Genomic DNA, 12,625 nt, shown 5'->3' on the forward strand with positions numbered 1-12,625 from the left:
GAATTCGAAGTGTTTTATGCGAAAAATGGGACTCGGGACCTTCTCAGCCGTTCCGTTTCTTCTCAAGGCCTACACGGCCTCTGAACACACGCAAGGCTATAGATCTAGTAGTGCGAGGAGGGCAGGGCAGGCGGTCTTGATTGGAATTCTAAATTTTACAATGCTAAACTTAAACAAAGACTGTCCACTTCGTTTTAGTTTTTGGACTAGCATAGGCCTGGCCCTTGCCTACGCAAGTCTCAAAGACACTTTGCACTTTGCAAGGTAAGGTGTGTTGAGCAAAGTCAAAGGATTATTGCATCATATGTCCAAAAAAACGGCTGAATTTCTTATACACAAATTTGATTTAGCCTGTTTTGTTATAAATTAATGTGTGGTTCTGAAAACTGAAAAGAATGTTTATTTTCCTTTCTGCCATGCAACAGATTAGATCTAGCCTAGTTCAAACAGTAAAAAATTGTCTGTCCGGGGCGCCGCGGCGCGTATCTTTTGCTTCTGAACTATTCTGAATTCTGCTGTAGACTATACTATACAGTACAGTGTTGTGCTGATCTTCCCTTGCCTTATATCTTTCCTTTTTGTTTGGCCAAGTCACCGAAGGAGTAGGCCAACAAATCAACAATGATGCCGATCAGCCTCTGAAATCACACCAAATGAATTTAGGGAAATGAAATCTTCTTCCAAAAGCCACCTGGTTGCTACTAATCTATACACTACAATTATTTATTAGGAGGGGTGATCTTGTAGTTTCGTTCGTTAAAGCTTTCATAAGTAGGCCTACACTAAACCACGGTAACTATAGTATTCTCTCTCTACCAGTATTGCCAGTATACTCTATACTGACCCGGAGTCAGGACCTTGCTCTGTTGCTTTCAATTTTAAATTTTATAACATTGCTACTTCAGAACTACTTAAGTTCATTCGAAAACGAGCCTTTCAGTTTCTCTTTTAAAATAAATGCTTATAAACTGAAAACCATACATTTCTGGAAAGTCTCTGTTCATTCATACAGAATTGTTTCCTCTAGCTAGATCTAAATCTAGTTCTAGATCTAGCCATAATTAGTGTAATGTTAAATAAATTTTGTGTATACTAATCATGTCCATAAAATTAACACTCAATTTTTTCCTCAGATCATCTGATTGTACTTTTAACAGACAAATGTTTTCGAATAAAACCGCCTGGTTCTCTGAAAGTTGTCACACTTTGGCCCAAAGAACATGGGGTAAGCATTGTATCACGACATGGTGGAATCAGGCGCTCGCAAATTTTTGGGCATGTAGTTGTAGAGTTATTGGTATCATCTGAAATCTTATTCATTTGCCTTGTTTTCTATGAAAAAAACACCCATCTAGATCTCTATCTTGAAAAGAAGTAAAAATATTTGCGATTGAAGGAGGTGGGGATAGCATGGTTGCAGAGGTTAAAAATTTTAGAATGGCCACCAAAGTTTGGTAACTTCTATAGTATGAGAGGCCTTGAAAACTGAGAACTTACATGTCGTATATTTTGTGCCATTAGTCTACGTTTTCCAGTAAAATTCACATGGAAGTGTATCTTGTAAATATAATGTATGACAATAAAAGGTGTTGAGCCAAAAAACAAAAATTCGATAAAAATTGCCAAACTGAAGGAAAAATTCTGTTTCTTCAATTTCATTACTTTGACTAGCGACTGATTTCACCACAATGACTCACATTTGTGTGTGTGTGTGCCTGGAGAAATAATTAGGTCCCAGTTGTCGACAAAGCTATTTTTGAGAGCTACGTGAAAGGCCATAAAAAAGTTCAGTTCTTGCTAAAATTGAGTTCCGTCAGGAAACACGCTATTTTCTTAATAAAATAACAAATTGAAAGGATTTTAATAATTTTATGTTTTATGTCTAAATATTTTTTATTAGTTATAATGATGTGTTTAAATGCTTTGCCAAAGTTTAAAATGTGCTGGAAAGTTGAGTTCTTCTCTATAACTTTGTTTTTACTCCCTGTGTTACAAAGTGTGGCATTTAAAACTATTCAAGATATTTGAAAAGTTTGAAAATTAGTGTGTTCAGCATTAAATACCCTTATCCTTATTTCAATATATCTAAAACTTCCGACAACTGGGACCTTTCTCCAGGCGTACACACATTTATTTTTAAAACAGTGTATTTACCACTATGAAATCAGTTCAATGAACAAAAGTATCTTTTCCTCTTGTTGATTTGAAGGGTAGGTTGGTTGGGAAGGGGGGTGGGGAAGGAGGTTGTATTTTTGGTGTTTTTATGCCCCAGTCAACAAAGTTTTGATTATTTAAGAGGTTTGCTTAGACTGACCCTGTCTGTCAGTGCCGACCCAGGCTGAGAGGGATACAACATTCTAGCAGAAAGACCAAGATACTCAATAAAAATTTTCTCCTCTCTCAGGAATTGAACTTGGGTCTTCTGTGTGCAACAGTGGCTTACCATTACACCACAATCACGCCACCGGTTCGAAAGGTACCGGTAGTAATATAGTAACACACATGAAATTTTCGACATACATCAACTGATCTGGGATTTCATTATTATGTACAGTAGGAGGTGTAGGGCTTCATCTGCTAATGTGATTCCTATGGTAGTGTTGTCATAACTGCTGTTCCATGCCCTAAGCGCTCTATGGTGCTGCGCTGTAGTCTTCCCAGCCATTGGGATCCAGGTGCCTCCTCTGTATAATCCATAGAAAGTCTGTACACATGCTGGATGAGAAAATACCCTGATCTCAAGTTATGAGATCTGTCAACAGACCTTACATTTTTAGCAGGCTGGGTACTGTCACACTGACAGTTTCTTTGAACGGTCGTTGAAAAAATTTTATTAAGAAGGGACCAAAACAGAATAACCACTTAAGAGGTTGGATCACTTGTCCCCTTCACTTCATCAAACCTCGTTACCCCCCCCCCCCCCCAACACCCAGTTATACCGCCAGATTTTGCCACTGTACAGAAAGGAACATATATATATATAAACATAGTTTTGCACCTTTACAGCTGTCTGAGTTTATGGTCCTTATCAAATTTAAACAAATGTGTAAATTTACCCTGTTGTACCACCAGTGAATTGGCCGCCAGAGCTACACACACACACGCCGCACGGTACCCACACTGCAAGGTACCCACACAGTGGATGCTTGATAATCTTTCCAACACACGTCTCTGCAAGCTTGGCCTATTTCTAGGCACTTGCCGATTTTCTCTTGATTTGTGCTGATTATGAAAATGCTATTATCTTAAGGCTTTGGCCAATATCTATTAAATAATTGGAATGAGGTTTTAAAGTCGCCTGGAGAATCGTCAAAGGAGCTGCACCAACTTGGCCTGAGAGCAAAATATCTGTCGTCACTAGGTATCAGCCCAATGACCTAACGGTTGGCTGGCACCTTTGGGTCTTTTATATTGTGAGGATTCACGCTCAAATCTACATGACTGGTCTACTAAGGCGGCCCAAAGACTGTCGAGTTTGGGGTTTTTTAAAAACAGGATCTCTGAGACATACAGCCTAGCTTCTGATCCTTGCTTCAAATAAAATTCAGCGAGAGCTGTACAACATTATATGTAATTACTTATTTTTTTCCTGCACATGGCAACCACACAAGACAGATCTAGATGAGGCAAGACTGGCCACAGTTTGTCTCTAGTCTCTACCTGTCTTCCATTAGTCAAGATGGCAATCGGAGGTGTCCCGTTGTACTGCCAGCCCCGCTGTACTGCCATCCTTATGCTCGGCCCAAAGTATCCGGTATAACGAAGTTTGACTGTATGTCCTCTCCTTTAGCCCCATATAATCCCCAACAGCTAACAGACTTGAATACATGTACAGAAGAAACCTGATATAACAGGGATGGTGGGACCAGAGAAAAGGTCCTGTTATATCTGATCCCTGTTAAATCAGAAATGCAAGGGAAGTAAGCATTTGTGGACTAATCCATCTGTATTTATTAGTATTTATCATGGGTAGTTTCTCTTGCCACAAACAAGTACCCACAAACAGGGGTTTTGGCCATGTGGCATGCCTTCGCATGACTCATTACGTGTGATGGTAGCTAGGCTTAGGGCTAGATCGAAGTCTGCAGCACACCGCAACCCTCTCTTGTTTCACCCGCTGCATGTGCTTCCAGTGGCGTGGCTTGCGTGGGCTTGCTCCATCACTACGTTTCTCTCTGTCTGTCTGTCTGTCTGTCTGTCTGTCTCTCTCTCTCTCTCTCTCTCTCTCTCTCTCTCTCTCTCTCTCTCTCTCTCTCTCTCTCTCTCTCTCTCTCTCTCTCTCTCTCTCTCTCTCTCTCTCTCTCCCTCTCTCTCTCTCTCTCTTACTTTTTACACATTGTTAACAAGCCTTTGTCCCTGCTATAACCGATTGGGCTACGGTGAGGTCTTGTTATTGCCAATAACTTTTAATAGAGACAAAGAGTAAGAAAAAACAGGGATTTAAAAAATCCCTGTTATTACCGGATCCCTGTTATTACCGGGCCTGTTATATATGGTTTCCCCTGTATATATTATGTTTAATGCTCAATGATTTACCGAATTTCCCATTTCTTGGAAACGTTTCTCTAGCTTTGTTTTTCAAAGGAGTGTATTTTTTTATATAACATAAATCTTTTGCCAATATTTGAAATGTAATTTTATTTGTTTGTTTTTTTCAACAGTGGAAAAAGGTGGAAAACTTGAAGATATTTCATTAGCACAGTTTATTTTCAGTGATAACTGGGAATGTCATGATACAAACAGGTGAGTATAATGAGATAAGGTGTTGTAGTAGAGAAGCTAAGTATTCCTACCATTTCTGCCAACAACTTTTAATTCATCACCTTATACTGAACTCTTCATATTGGATTAGTAATAGAATGTGAGGATGTTTTTGACCGGAAGAAATTCGTTGTCAAAGAATTTAGACCAGACTTTTGAATGGGAAGGATGTTTTCTATGGCCAAAATATGATCCCACCTGTGATATGATGTCCCTGTATAATTGTAAAGAGTAAAAAGGCAGCTTTTTTGTTCTGCTTTTCATTTTTACCAGGAATGACAATTCCACTTGCAATAACTAACCTGTGCTCAATGTTTGTCACCTTGAGAGACAGAAATATATATATATATATATATGAATATCCCTCTGATATAATTTATCTTTATTTTTTTCCCATTTAGCAAATACCCAGAATAACCAATGTAGTATGAATACAAACATAGTTTCAGGCCAGCTTTCTCTTTTTTTGTTATCTCAACAGTTACATTTAGTCAAATAGAAAATTGTAGTCAACTTTCTGTGGGTGGATACATGGTGGTGATCTGGCATGGTCTGTTCCTTCTATTTTTGGTTGGCTAGTGTTGCTACTGTCTTTTGTAGTTCTAAGCTAAATGTTTATTTCTGTTCATATTGTTATGAAATATGAACATGTGATACAACTTGAAGTGAACTCGTAAAAGTGTTGGTTTCAAATCAGTGTTTTTAGTCTTCAACTTCAACAGCTGATGTTTGCAAATAACTCCACAGTACAAAGTAACTATATGCACACATGATGTATGTGTGTAAAGAGGTATGAATGAGCAACAGCAGTGTAGATGTAGTGTCAAGGTATCTCTCCCTTACTTAGCCCCTTAGGAATCTCATACAGATGCCTAAATGATCCTGCAACAGTTGCTATTAAAATTTAAGTGGGTTCTGAGTTTTTCATGGAATGTTTTCATCCCAGCTCAGTATCCGGATTGGCAACAAAGAGCAGCGACTTTGAGATAACTTCAAGTTCAAGTGTGCATTGTTGAGTGCATTTGCTTCACATGTGAAAAAAAATGTAAATCTATTTGTGTTGCAATTTACTCTTATGATATTGAAATAACTGCTGCATCTTAGCTTCATTTAGACCATGTATTTGTCAACAGCCTGCTTACCTCAGAAGCCTACCTGAACCAGCACCTAGCTGTTTTCAGCTCACAGTATGTTGCAGATGCTGCAAAGCATGGCTCAGGAAATGTCATTCTTGGTGATTACTTCCTTGTGCCTGATAAAATCAGAGAATGTGAGTTACAGGAATTTTCCAGGCTTTTGTTTTCTGAGACTTTACATGACTTGTTTATAGAAGGTTTTAAATTAAAGTACTTAACTTTGTTTTATATGTTGTGTGTGCATTCGTATTGCTCCAGCCATGGAAAGTGGAGACTGCTAGATAAATTGTGGGATTGTTTATTCTTGTAATCATTTTTCAGTCCAAATACAGTGGAGCTCTGATTCAACGAACTTAGATTCAAAGAAAACTCGGATTCAACGAAAGGAGATAGATTCCCCCTTTTTTTTATATTCATTAAAATCAATAAAATAACTCATATTGAACTGACAAATAAATAAGCAAGCTCGAATTCAATGAAGTCTCTTGCAAGGTGAATAGTCCCCGTCGACGTGGATTCTCTCATTTTCCTCACGCGACGAACCTTATCTATTCCTGGGAACCATCCGTGGCACCTGCTTCATGAACCATTATTCGCTTTTACCTATTGTTTATTTTATGCGACCAATCAGCGGCCTTCTTCCATACCAACGCACACTTTGTTGGCACACGTTCGTGTCTTAATGTGTGTCGGGGTTGGATGGGCAACCAGCACATGTGCCACTTTGTGTATATGTGTCTTAGGGGAGGGAGCTCAAACGATTCGAGCATGTCATGTATCGTCATTAGAGATACAAACGTGTCAGTCATTTTGTCCCCCACCTCCAGCTACTGATCAATATTACAATGTTAAGCTAGTTTTGACATAGATCTACGTAATGATTTGCATGCTAGTTGGTGGAATCAGACGTTGCCGTAATCTAGGCTCTACACAGCAGCACAACTTGTTCAGCAAACAATACGTCATAGATGACACAGGCGTGCATTTGAAAGAATCTGCACTTTTGCACAATGTGTGCTTGGTAGAGTTCAATGTATTTTCGTGGAATTTTCCAGCATTTCTTCAGTATGGCATCAAAGAAATGGAAATGTTGAATTTTCCAGCATTTCTTCGGTATGGCATTAAGAAACGAAAATGCCTCTCATTTGAAACCAAACTACTTTTGATTGAGGATGTCGAAAAGGGGTAAAAAAGCAGGCATGTCAGGGAAGCCCACCACTTACTACTTCCCTTTATATATTTATTGCTCGGTGCGTAGGCGTTCACAAAAATCTCATGTTTGCTATAACGAACACTCGGATTCAACGAAATTGAACTCCAAGCCCGACAACTTCATTTAATCCGAGTTCCACTGTATATATTATATGGTAGGGTCTTCCAATTTCATTGCAACATACACCCATGATTCTATCCCAAATTGTCCCCGCCGTTTTATGGAAAAAATATTCTGAAATTGTGCAAACTGAACCAAAAAAATGTGAAATTATGCAATTCTGTTAATTTTAACAAAATGATAAAGGAAAATAAACAGAAAATTATGCGAAAAAATGATCAAATTTTGCTAAATCATGCGGGGTGAATAAAACCACAACGACAACTGTTACGGTGTATGTGTATAATTGTACTTTCAAGAAAGGGATGGGAGTGTATACAGACCCGGTAACCGGGAACAAAGTCACAAAGTATACAGACCCGGTAGGGGAACTCTTTTGTGATTTCGGAGAGTTTCAGCGCCCTCTTGGCTCAGGGTAGACCTAGATTCTTCTAGATCTATGGTCTAGGTCTAGATCTAGGCAGACAGACATAAATCTTTCATCTAGTTTCGCGGCTAACCTAGATCTAAATGAAGATTGCGGATGTCGTTTCGATGAACGATGGTTTTTCCTCTGTTTTGGAATTGGAGGAATCACAATCCGAAGAAAAGAACAAGTTACAATGTCATAATTTCAATCGAGCACTCTCTCTTCTCTCTCTCTCTCTCTCTCTCTCTCTCTCTCTCTCTCTCTCTCTCTCTCTCTCTCCTCTCTCTCTCTCTCTCTCTCTCTCTCTCTCTCTCTCTCTCTCCTCTCTCTCTCTCTCTCTCTCTCTCTCCTCTGTGTACCGCTCGCCTTCTCTTTTTCTTTGTTTGTCTCTGTATTTCTTTGTCCCCACCTATTTCCCACTCTATTTTTCTCTCATTCCCTCCTGCCAACTGGGGCATGTCATATACATTTTGCTAGCAACCCCCCTTTCTCTCTCTCTCTCTCACTCTCTCTCTCTCTCTCTCTCTCTCTCTCTCTCTCTCTTACACACACACACACACACACACACAAAAGATTTCTACCGGGTCTGAGGTCTGAAACTTCCCGAAATCACAAAAGAGTTCCCCTACCGGGTCTGTATACACTTCGTTCAAGAAAATACAATGGTATGGTACTTGGCCCAGTTTACCTCAAGGATCAGGAATCTGGAAAACCTGCGTAAAAAAGGCCGTTGTTATCTTCCACTACCAGGACTCTCATGAGATACAGTCAAACCTGCTCTACAGGCCACCTGCCCTAGACAGTCACCTGTATAAGTATAAGCTAACAAATGGCTATTTTTGATGCGGTGGAGCACATATTTCAGCTGATTTATTTGTGCCACACACTACCCACTACCTGCAGTGTGCATTTTGTTTTTAAAAAACATGCTTTTTCATCTAGGTCTTGAACACAGAGTCACTTATGAATCAGCTTTAAATGGCAATGGTGAAAAATATGATGGAAGCCAAGTTCACTTGGCCAGGGATGCTACACTGCCATCACAACCGTTTTTGCGCCCGGGGGATAGAGGGCACAGGGCAAGGTATGATCAGTCTCAAAAAAAAGTCTTTCGACCACCATCGTCTCAACAGGGGCCTTGTGGTGCTGAACGAGCTCAACATCCTGCCTCAGACTCATCCACCTCACCTCCTAATTCAAAGAAAAGGCGTGAGGTAATTTGCTTGGGGTTTTTTTAGGCACGCTTAATAAAAAGAAGTCATATAGAGTCTAATCCCTGGTTTTTGTTGATGTCAGGGCTGTTTCTTTTGTGTGAATTTAAAATTCAAGCAGATTTTTTGGGTTCACTTTCTTAATGACGTCGGTGGCCTAGTGGGTAGGCTCTCGGACTCGCATTCGTAAGGTCGTGGGTTCGAATCCCGTCAGGGACCCGACGTTGTGTTCTTGGGAAAGGCACTTTACACAAATTTTCCTCACTTCACCCAGGTGGGAATGGGTACCCGGCTATAGACAGCGAAAGATCTTGTCAGTTTGTTAGTATTTGAGCGCTTAATCAGCTGCTTGCACTGTTTGCTTCCCGGGAAGCTGAAAATGTTTCGGAGTGTTCTATGGTCTGCTGGGGTAATAATATACTGTAAAGTGCATAGAGCCTGCTGTTGAGCGGGGATTATGCGCTATACAAATGCTATTTATTATTATTATTTATTATTTATTCTATTGATGGCTGATTAATTTTCCTTGAATAATTCAAATTGTAGCTTTTGTCCAAATCCTATATTTAATAAGGCAGGGCATATTTGAAATTAAGGTACTTTTTATACCCACTTTCTCTTGTTGCATACCTTTGGCCTGAATTTAGATTGGTCATGAACCTGTTCATCAAAATGTGTTCATGTTAATTAACTTTTAGAATGGCTTTTAAGTCATGGGAGTGAATTCCTAATTATTCATCCTGAAAAAAGAAATCCCCAAAACTCAAAGTTTTACAAGTCTACCATGCAGTGTGTTTAAAAAGTGTTTAGTAACTAATACAAATGTGTAATCACGGATATCAATATATTTGATGTGGGTTATGTTTTTCATTCCAGGCTCCAAGCTCAAGTCATCTAGGTACCAGCTCCGTGGAATATAGAGTGCCTGATGGTGCTTGCCCTTGCAGAGTTTGGACTTACTTTGATAGCTTTTTTCATTTGCCTCTCTCTACTCTCTTCTTAGTACTCTGTAATTTCTCTTTCTCTTGTTTTCTATTTCATTCTGTCTCCTTCGGCATCTTTGCTTTGAATGTAGTGAAGGTAATTTTATTAAACGCATTTCAAATACATGTATGTCTATTATATATATTACTTTCAATGTCAAACCCCTTCATATCACCCACCGTTATACCACTAGCCGCAGCCCTGCTCACCACCAGATTTTGCTAATGCTCGAAAAAAAAACCCGTCTATATCTCTATATGAACATACTAATAATATTACTATTTACCCCTTTAAAAAAAACACCATCCGCCAACTGCTGAAAGTGTCGGCCTCCAGTCTTAATTAATCTAATGTAAATTTGCCCTGCAACACCATAGAGAACCGACCACTAGAGCTAGAGGTACAGCAGCTGTGATAACCTCCTTTTTTCTCACTTCACACCCGACTCTGCAAGCTAGCCATCCTCACTTGTAATTGTTGGAAGCCAAAAGAAGCCTAGGCCATCTCAAAGTTCGGACGAAGGGAAATAACTCATTACAATATTGTCCTTCGTCTATTTTGGACAGAACCATCCATGACTTTTGGCAGTTTTTGCACCAACTTCGTGTTCGCCCGTAGGTTGGCCGAAGTTGGCGGTATATCAGTGTTTGACTTTCAATTTTTTTTTTTTTTCTGCTGTCTAAAGTTTAAGGTGATGCAAGACATAAAATTAGAATAGATGTGAATTACTTTTATCATGCATTAAGTAAGACCCTTGATAAGTTCAATTCAGATGGCCCTTTTGGGAAAAGTTTAGTGAAAAAAGATCTGTTGTCCCACACTCTGCCTTTGCATGAAAAGTAGTTCACTGCAAGCACAATTTCATATCTGAAAAGGACATTCTTTAATAAAAAGTCTTTCTTTTTTTTAGTATGCATTAGTGGTTCAGGGAGTGGATTGCAATCCAGTGGTTTGAATGTCATATGTTGAGGTGTTGATAAATGTACATATATCCTTTTTTTATATATTTTTTTTTATAATGAGCTTTTCTGTCTTTAATTTCAACCATAAAATGATAATGCTCTTCTTATATTTATTTTTTTAATTTTGTTTTTCAGAAGGTGTCCCACATGTGAAAGATTTACCCAAGTGCATCAAACCCTTGAAGATCATTCGTCCGGAAGTTGACAATGTAGAAGTTCTTTATTACTGAATTTTTATGTTATACTGTTGATGTTCCTTTTTGAGTTATTTCACTGAATGCTTTCATTATATACAACGAGGTCTGGTTAAACCAAAATTTGTAGGACCCCTGGATTTTTTTCAGTTAACTCTTTATCTCGGAGGGGGGTAAAGCCACTACGCCAGGGCCATTTTTTGGTGCTAAATCTAAAAATGACAAAAACGTCATTAAATGGGTAATTAAATCGAGACTAGCAAACCTATTTCGATAATTCTTTATTAAATCTAATGAATGAACTTCCAGTGTAAGAGACCTGTTGCCGAAAAGTAATTTAATGTCGAAGTCATCGTAAAGGAATGTTGCCGAGCCGCAAGGAGCGGCTTGCCGGAGATAAAGAGTTAAGCCAGATTTTTGGTTTAGAGATTTAACTCAAATTGAAAGAAAAAAAATCTAAGATTTCTTTTGCTTTCTGTTTATTGCTTTTTTTGATTTACCATGTTCAGTTTAAGTGGAGTCTACCCTATGCGTTGTACTATCTTTGGAAAGATAAAGTACTCTACCTCTTTTTAAGTGAGTTTTTTTAGTCTATCTTACCCTGTAACTGATTTCTTGGATCCTGTCATGAAAAATGGTTGGAGGCCTAGTTGTTTTGTTTCTTTTTTTCTTTTTTTAAAGTTTTGCTATTCACGTAAATTTAGATAATTGGGCTGCATATGTCACAGCACTATGGAATCAGGCGCTCGTCAATTTTTGGGCATGCCAGTTATTGGTATTATCTTAAAGTTTGTTGATTTGTCTTTCTTTCAATAAAACAAATAAACTTTTCTGTCTTGAATAGAATTCAAGATATTTGCGATTGAAGGAAGTAAAATTAGCGAGGAAATGGTTGCCAAAGTTTAATGACTTTTATAGATTGAGAGCCCTTGGAAACTGAAAATTTACATTATTTGTGCCTTGAATCAACATTTTTTCAGTAAAATTCACCCAGAAATGTGTTTTTGACTCTAATGGATAAAAATAAAAGGTGCTGAGTCAAAATAACACAAAAAAATAACTAAAAACTGCCAAACCGGCGATGGTAAAATGACAGTTTCTTTGATTTCAGTTTTTTTTTTACTTGCACCTGATTTCACCTCGATGCTTCACAAACAGTTGTAGCCAAAATTTTAAGACCACCTGATACTTTCTACCTCTTTTAGCAATAAGATGAACATAGGCCTATTGTTCATGACAATACATACATGTATAAATTTTATAGTAAATAGTTACTTTACCAGCTATACATGGTAAAACAGAGCACTAAACGGGACATCAGTGGCAGTAAAATAAAATGGTCTGTTGTTTTCCTGGTGGCATTTTTGATAAATTTGTCATTCAACTTGTTTTACAAAATGTGATGATGGAACCTGTATGAATTATATTGTCGGCAAGTTGTTCAACTGTTCTAAGCCCCGAAAGCAACATTTTTCAGGAGAGAGAAAAATGTGTCTCATTCAATTTGGACTCGAAATTTGCTCAAAATATTTTTCAAGCACATGCAACCTATATAACCTTTAAAAACTTTTAAATGTTTTTCAAAATTACGTTTTAGAACATCTCTGGCCAATGATATGTAAGGAAATACATACA

At 38.3% G+C, this 12,625-nt stretch overlaps 1 protein-coding gene across 4 annotated transcripts; it reads left to right on the plus strand.

The window, feature by feature from the left end:
* The first annotated feature begins 3 nt into the window (after positions 1–3).
* Positions 4–11,541, plus strand: LOC101846856. Of its 4 annotated transcripts, none has more exons than XM_005090403.3 (7): positions 4–264; positions 1,134–1,225; positions 4,662–4,743; positions 5,895–6,031; positions 8,582–8,853; positions 9,727–9,781; positions 10,932–11,541. In XM_005090403.3, the coding sequence occupies exons 1-7, from the start codon at positions 17–19 to the stop codon at positions 11,024–11,026; spliced, it is 981 nt and encodes a 326-aa protein (XP_005090460.1). In that variant the 5' UTR covers positions 4–16; the 3' UTR covers positions 11,027–11,541. The 4 variants fall into 4 exon arrangements, with proteins under 4 accessions (XP_005090460.1, XP_005090461.1, XP_005090459.1 ...); XM_005090404.3 differs by having other exon boundaries at positions 9,727–9,748; XM_005090402.3 differs by lacking the exon at positions 10,932–11,541 and having other exon boundaries at positions 9,727–10,074.
* The last annotated feature ends 1,084 nt before the right edge of the window (positions 11,542–12,625 follow it).

This window comes from Aplysia californica, unplaced genomic scaffold (genome assembly GCF_000002075.1).
Source record: "Aplysia californica isolate F4 #8 unplaced genomic scaffold, AplCal3.0 scaffold00016, whole genome shotgun sequence".
Taxonomy (NCBI): Eukaryota; Metazoa; Mollusca; class Gastropoda; order Aplysiida; family Aplysiidae; genus Aplysia; species Aplysia californica.

Bases quoted from the DNA above. Each gene is read 5' to 3' on its own strand.
- LOC101846856 (XM_005090402.3), top strand. From the start codon at position 17: ATGCGAAAAATGGGACTCGGGACCTTCTCAGCCGTTCCGTTTCTTCTC. The intron at 1,226-4,661 runs GTAAGCATTGTA...TTTTTTCAACAG, and splicing joins TTTGGCCCAAAGAACATGGG to TGGAAAAAGGTGGAAAACTT. The intron at 8,854-9,726 runs GTAATTTGCTTG...TTTTCATTCCAG, and splicing joins ATTCAAAGAAAAGGCGTGAG to GCTCCAAGCTCAAGTCATCT.